This window comes from Pocillopora verrucosa, chromosome 13, assembly GCF_036669915.1.
Source record: "Pocillopora verrucosa isolate sample1 chromosome 13, ASM3666991v2, whole genome shotgun sequence".
Classification (NCBI taxonomy): domain Eukaryota; kingdom Metazoa; phylum Cnidaria; class Anthozoa; order Scleractinia; family Pocilloporidae; genus Pocillopora; species Pocillopora verrucosa.
In genome coordinates, this window is record NC_089324.1 from 5074289 (window position 1) to 5082117 (window position 7829).

General features: G+C 38.1%; 1 protein-coding gene across 1 annotated transcript; it reads right to left on the reverse strand.

The window, feature by feature from the left end:
- Positions 1–669: 669 nt before the first annotated feature.
- On the reverse strand, positions 670–4295 carry LOC131790179 (QRFP-like peptide receptor). Its single transcript, XM_059107364.2, has one exon. The coding sequence runs from the start codon at positions 3688–3690 to the stop codon at positions 2101–2103; it is 1590 nt and encodes a 529-aa protein (XP_058963347.1). The 5' UTR covers positions 3691–4295; the 3' UTR covers positions 670–2100.
- Between the last annotated feature and the right edge of the window lie 3534 nt (positions 4296–7829).

Below are 7829 nucleotides of genomic sequence, written 5' to 3' on the forward strand. Positions count from 1 at the left end.
CATCAGCATATATAGCTTTGTCTTTTTTGCCTGCCGCACACAATTGGCGTCCCTTTTTTTTAGAGAAAAATACTACCTAAAAAGGCCGGTATGGCGGCGGAAAAAAGATTTCATAAAACTCAACATAGAAAAGAGAATGAAAAAGACTGACATGGACCGCAAAAGACAAACATGAGCATTTTACATCACTGATTTATTTCAGTCACGGACGCAAACGATCGTGGAGAGTAACCCCTTCGCAAGAACGCTATTTTTTTAGACTTTTAATACAAAAAATGGCATGGAAAGAAAAAAAATATACATCTTCGTTCTCTTTTGTTGTAATTCTTATCCTGCGTTTCCAACATAGTTTTGTAGGAGGGTTGTAGATTAATTGACTGGCTTCGGAATGGAAAATTGTTTTTTTTTTATTACTATTAGTTTTTTCTTGAACTAAAAATGGAAAACCTAAAGCAAAACGTATTGGGAAATTAGACGTAACAAGGTATGAAGAAAGGAAAAGACGTGATTCGTAGGAGGAAGTTATTCGTGAAAGGATGTGATTCGTGATCGTGAAGGTTACGTTATGCGAAAAATACAAGACAAACGTGAGATGAATTACACAATTTAGGACACGGTTGATCAAGATTGTCACGTCTCAGTAATAACCGTAATCAAACGACACAGAGGCAATATTCGAGTTTTCTTAAATTACCAACTCTACAAGAGTAACAATATTACAATAGGAAAGTTTCAACAACATCTTAGTTCCACAAGTTTTTACAACCTGGCATAACTCAAATGAAACTTGCTAACAAATAATTCCCTTAGTTTGCGCGAGAGTAAATTCTAACTTTAAAGTTACGTTTACATAGTAACGAATGTTAATGGTAAACATCCAACTACAAACTTTATATTTCCAATATCCAAATATTGTGTTTGGAATGAACTAGAACCAAAATTTGATTATTCGATATGGCACATCTTTGGAGAACTACTTAGCAATATTTTTCAACTTTAAGTGACCTCTGATTTAGTTTCCGTGCCATGCATAGGGAGGTTCTTATTTAGTAATTACCGCGCTGAGTGCACCGTGAGTGAGAATGATCTTCTCACGATCGTGTATCGACAAAGGATTATAAATAAAAAGTATCTTTTGTACATAGGAAGAAATTTAAATAATGGAGACCTCAATCTGCTTGGGAGAAATAGTCACAATAATATTCACGGCCATAAAACAATAAGGAATAATTTAAAGATAATGGCTAATGCCAAACAGTCATTTCCGTTGTCCATTACGAAGATTCTAACCGAATCATAATCATGCGATGCTATCGGAAAAAGTCAGTTGATTTTTATCTGTTCCGGGAAATGATTTTTAACTCAATTATAATAAAACTTTACATTACGAAACATAGTGATTTAGGTTAAATTTGCAGTTAAATTTTCGATGATTCCACGACAGCTTTCGCGAAAACACAGCAGACGTTTTCCTTTAAGATCACGGCAGATAATTCGCTAATGATAGAGTTGTTTAACAACGGATTTCCATTATTGACGATGGCAAGTTTTAAGATGAAGTTTTAAGTACTGAAAGCGTAAAACTGATATATGTTTGAACAAATATTAAAATTAAGAAATTCGGACCACGCGATTATTTTTTTCCTAACGCAGCGAGAATCGCTTTGTTTTCACGCAGAAAGGAAACACTTTTAAACATAGCAGCTGGACAAATAAAGACATTTATCAAAATCAGCGAGATAAGCCTTTCGTAATCTGCTTTTTCTATTCTCCGAACCCTCGCTGGACATCAAAAGAAAAGCAAAGATCTTATCTCTAACGATCTTAGGCCAAAAAAGTCTTGAAATATTTGTTTCCATGCCCTTGCAATCTACAGACGGTAAATATCGAGAAAAAACATCGAGCAACTTGAACCTGCTATACTATAAACCATTCTATCCTGCTTCACAGCTATAACGGATATTGGGAATAAATCGCGTTCATCTTCTTGTTACGCTAATTTGTCCTCGATTAGTTCATATTCATCGCTCGTTTCTAATCGACGAAGGAGGTCTTCATTTCCAAAGAATAATCTTTACAGCAGTCCTTGGCCAAAACAAGTTAATGAAATGCAGCAGGCATACTGAAAATTCTTTGCTCTGGGAGACCTCGCTTGGTTTTCTTATAATCATAGCCTTCGCTCTTTGTTCTTGCTCTTTTTTCCGCAATAAGGGAAGCAGGATCCTCCTTCAGGATGTTATATCCGTCTTTTGATTTCTCAACCTTCCGATTCCCTGAGGCATCAGAGTCACCGTTGGTCATGATGGGTGAATATCCCTCATTTGTAAATCTAACAAGGTTATCGCCGTTCTTTGCTCGGTTTTTTTTCGGTGAAGATTGCGAAAAGTCAGTGAAGACTTCGTCAGGATCCATGGTCTTTTTATAGCGTACTAACTCAATGACTTCTGTCGAGCCACTTCCTTTATAACAGTCAACATCAGTGAGTGATCTAAAACGCCGCCCAATAATATTATTTACTGACAAGGAGCTACTTTGCGTTGACTCTTTCGTCGACTCCTCTTCCTTCTTGGATGAATTTTTCGGTTTTTTATTTTCATCTCCCTTAGTACCATGAAAACCGCCCCGTCTGGTAAACACGTTCTGCGCCTCTCGTATTCGCCTGGCCCCGTTCGCCGCCACGTTTTCTCCGTGCGGGCTTTTCTTTCCGCGTTGCGCAGCGTTCACGCTCCACGTGAACATGTCTTTGCAACCGGCTCGAAACTTCCCGTTAAAAAGCGCGTAAATAAAAGGATTGCAGATGCTGTTACACAATCCCAACGAATACGTAATAAGTCGCACATAATCCACATGACTCGTTGTACTTTTCACGGTCCATTCAATCGCACTAATATAAATCAACAACGGCAGCCAGGTGACAAGAAAAACTAGAATAACCGTTAGGAACATTTTCAGTACCTTCTTACGGCTGCGGATGAAAGCCTCCACCGGACGCGAGTCTCCTAGCTGGCCACTCTTCCTTCTCCAAACTGTCCGGTAGATTTTTCCGTATAGGACGATTAAGGTAGCCAAAGGGAACAAATACCCAAACAACCCGAGGAACATCACGTAAATGAGACCAGGCAAAGTAGTAGCAGGAATGGTTGCACAATAGGTGAAGGTCTCGTTTGTGTTGGGATCCAGAGGAGCGTCCTTTAACACAGTCAAATACAAGCTTGGCGACACGACGAGAAGCGCGTAGACCCAAGCGCCGAGAATCAGCTTATTCGCTGTGCCATATGACATGATATTTAATGGATGCACAACAGCTTGGTGGCGATTCCATCCGATTGTGATGAGCAAAGTCATGGACGCTTCAGGCGACAGGTACTGGAAAAACCTGGCGACCTTACAAATGGGCAAACTGTAGCTTTTCATTCCGATGCCTTCTTTAAAGTTGACCACCAAAAACAACGGGATAGCGACAGTGCTCACAATCAAATCGCTGATTGCTAGATGAAGTATGAAGCGGTTCATCACAGAACGCATCTTTTTCGCTCGTAAAATAACTGCGACTACAAGTCCATTACCCAAAAGTCCCACCACAGCAGCGACACCGAGACACGTTAAGATTGCGATCTTGAATCCTTCATCGTGCTTTTGGATACCGGCATGTTCGTGACTTAAGTTTGTCTCACTTCTCAAATCAGCCATCTCTAGGGAACCTTGTCCTTCTTGATACTACGATGGCGCCAGTGTTTTTAGTTTGTTTTGTCTCCCAGGGGTGCACGTGTAGTTATTTAGGGTCTACCTTGCGCGTGATGTGACCGGAGCGAAATGTTTGACCAACCTATGGACTTTGGATGAGTTCACGTAGAGCTTAAAACGTTACCAGATGTAACCTGTACTAATCTTCACAACATAAACACGTCGTAAATCGATCTCAAGTTACAGTCTGTTAATTTAGAACTGTTCCATTTCGTCTACTTTTACGTGACTCGAAAGATAGTCGGCGATTAGAAAAGTAAATCGATTGGTTGACCCACTAAGGTCTTTGTTGACCCACGTTTTCCACGATAATCTGGGAAAACGATAATGACCTCAGCGCTTCTTGCGGCATTTACATTCAAATATCAAATATGTTACGACTTCAAATATGCCAGATTCGATTCACTTCACTGCATAAACCGCACAAAAGATTCAATGAGGTGTTACATGAACAGAGTAGGAGCACGCTTTCAAAGTTTCCTAAAGCTCAACTTTTTAGGTGCTAATATCGAACAAAAAGTGCAATTTTTTCAGCGATGTTGTCTTTTGTTAAGACGGAGTTTGTTGCACTGACCAAAATAGCTTGCAATTTATTGTTTTACGGCTCGCCTTTAATCGCTCTCTCCCTGATTGGGTAATGTTCCTTTAATGACGTTTTATTGTAAATTTTAAAAAAATTTGCAACTCAAATAATCGACAAAAGACAGAGTTTGGTTTTAGTTATTGTTCATTTATTTTCACAAGATACTTCTTCAAGGGTTTTGACCGAAAAATGATAAAGTTATCCGCATTTACCAGTAGACTGGAGAAGGTAAGATCAAGTAGGGTTCTTTTAAGTATGTAAAATGCTTGAAAAAAACCCAAAAGCGAAATTAATTACCAAAAATATATAATCGCCAAATCAGCAGGTGTTGTACGTAGAACCATTAATTACGCAAACACTATAACTGTTGTCAAAAAGCTTAACTTGATTCGTTTAGCAATACTGACAAAAAAATATTTTTACGAACGTGGCGTTTTTCCTTTTTTTGAGTCCCGCGATCTTTTCAAACATGCAAGACCCCTTCGTCACGAAACAAAGCTTTTCGAGAAAAAAATAAACCTCAAACAAAATCTTTCAAGAGTTGTTTGCAATAAAACGACTAATTTCGCGAAAAGCGTTAAGTTTTCAGTGTTAATATCGAGTCTGGCTCTCACTAACCGACAAAACAATTGAACGATGATTGGGGGAGTTCTCGATGTGCTATCATATTGTGATTCCACACAAACAGGATCCTATAAATGAGCTCCTGACAGAACTTATTGTCAGCTATATTCCTTGATTGCTCTTCTACGAAGAGTTAAACAATTGAATGATGATTGAGGGAGTTGTCGAGGAGGTATCATATCGTGATTCCACACAAACAGGAGCCCATAAATGAGCTCTTGACAGAACTTATTGTTCGCCGCGTGATGTTCCTTGATTGTTCTCAGATGGATAAATTAAATTGTGGACGGATGTTGTGTAAAGGAAGGGTTTTAACATGATGCGTCACGATTATGGACCATAATGACTCATCAGTGAAACGTTAAGTTTCTAGTGCCACATAACATTTTTCTCCGCTTCTCAAGGAGCAACGAGTTATGTTAACCATTAGAACCAGGATCCCCGTTTAGGTCTTTAGATTGAGATGGATATTCCATTGAAAAGGGTGACAAAATTAAAAAAAAAAAGACTAAACTGAGTAAATAACTAAAATTGTACAGAAACAGTTTCTTTAAGAAGTATTTTTGTAATAAAAATTTATTTTAAACGATGGCATTACAAAACAATTGCAGTTCCCGATTCTGACCGTGTTTTACATTGAACCTCGGCGGGCGCGTTTGCAAGTTGGCTTGTATTCTCTTTAAAATCTCCCGAGACTGAATTCTCGTGAGTATAGCGCTATTAAGCACAAATATAACAAAATAAACATGGTAATTTGGTGTTAACAACTGAGTTGATTACTCAAATTAGCTACTGTAAAGAGTTTCTAAAGCTGACGTTTCGTGTTAGCCTAGCCCTTCGCTATGACGAAGGCGTCAGTAACGCTCGAAACGTCAAATTTAGAAACTCTTTACAGTGGGCAATTTACACTATCAGCTCAGTGGAGAGAAGTTAGCCAAATTATCTTGTAATATACTCTACCAAAGCAGCACCACAGTTTCTCTAGAAACTTACCCCCTTTATTAAAATAATACAGAAGTGTATATGAGTGTGGTTTACTTCGTTTTGAAACCTATTATAACAAAATCGGCGACTGCGATGGCAGGCCTGATTTCCAAAATTATTTCGGAATTATAAAAAACTAAACTGTTATATGATGTGGGAAAAGGAATACTTTCCAAGAAACATTTAATTTCTGAGAGCAGGCTCTGTTGTGACACGACAAACATGCAACACCAAGAATTATCAGCATAAATAAAACGAAAACGAGAAGAGAAGATTATTAAAGAGTAAAACCAAAGATGATAGCTTTAGAAAACAAGGTTTCTTTTTACTCGGATTCTCAGCTTTTGATGATAAGTAGAAATGTTTGGACAATATTTACAAGTCATATGTTACAGGCCTGGAGCGAATGAGTCCTGAAGAAAATAAAATGAGCCTTCAGCAATTGGATGCTAAGCTAGGTCGTTCTATAGTGAAAGATGTTTATTCATTTGTAAATATAATTTTTGATAAATCTTATTCGCTCTTAGGCTCCTCCTTTGAAGCTAGACCTGCGGGTAAATATAAAATTTTGGACTTCAAGCAAGACAGGAAACTGTCTTATTTAGCTTATGATTTGTTCCAATAGCATTACTGTTTTCAAAAAGTAATCTCAAAAACGTGGAGAAAAATCTGATTTCCTCGTTACATTCAAGCCTCAGACCTTTGATTAGCAATCAGGGCCACGACCACTGAGCGTCACGGCAATAAGTAAGAACTCAATTACTCTGATAGTCGTATCCCGAGAAAAACGAACTCCTACGTAGCCTAAACTAATGAGATAAAATCATTGATTGCAGCATCACCAATGGTGTCATAGAGGACAGGAAAAAAGCTCTCAGCGGAAAATGATATGCCCAAATGGTGTATTCATACTGATTACAGCACCCAATTAAAAGGTTAAAAGTTTTTACCTTAGAAAAGTAAAATTGATATATCCACGATTGCTGCTTCGCTGTAAAGGATAAAGCAAGAGGAAAAAAACTTTGAGTAGGCCGGTAAAAGAGGAAGTACATTAATATAAAATTTCCGTTTCGTGATTTCGACTCGCCCACCTGCTCTAGCTGATTTGTTCTACGGCTCAATTATATTGTGACATGGAAACAGGTCACGTGCCAATAACTCTTCACGGTTAGAAGTGTTTATTATGAAAAAGGAAGTGTTGTCATAGAAGGTCATCGTGCGTCAGCATTGTTTCTTTGACATTATAATTTTGTGTTTTTAGTGGCGGATCGCAGTAAAGGGTATTCTAGATAAAAAAAAGAGATTTTCATTCACGGCCAAGGCATTGAATTCAAGTGAACAAATCCTATTTCATTTGCGATCAAATATCTGTTGCTTCATGAAGTTCGCCGTTGAATCTACAAAGACGAAATCATCTGCTACTTCATCATGCATTCAATCCTCCCACCAAAATTCCAAACGCATTAGAGCAATTAGTACCTTTTGTGATTTTATTTTGACTCAATATCTTGACCATGAGAAAGAAATGTACATTTGAAAGATGATGTTATTTAGTGAATCACTCAAGCATACTTGGATAAAAAGAACTCAGAGTGCTCCCAAAGAGAGTTAAAAGCTACTATGACCTTCCGACAAGATGTTATGAACAGTTTATAGTCTCTAGCTTCTGATAAGTCCTTCAGATGCTCTAGTAATCCGAAGGTCGCAGGTTTGAGTCCAATCGGGAGCATTCGTTGATCTTTTTCTCCGAGTATGCCTGTTATTCACTGAATAACATTATCATCTTTCACTTATCAGCACGCTCAAAATTTACCATCTTGAAAATTACATTTATCCACACAAGTGCGATGAACCTGCTTATAAATGCGGCGAAAGAGACGCAGTTTACAGAGGT

What these genes read in the sequence shown, in the direction of transcription:
- LOC131790179 (XM_059107364.2), bottom strand. Translation starts at nt 3,690, where the DNA reads ATGGCTGATTTGAGAAGTGAGACAAACTTAAGTCACGAACATGCCGGT.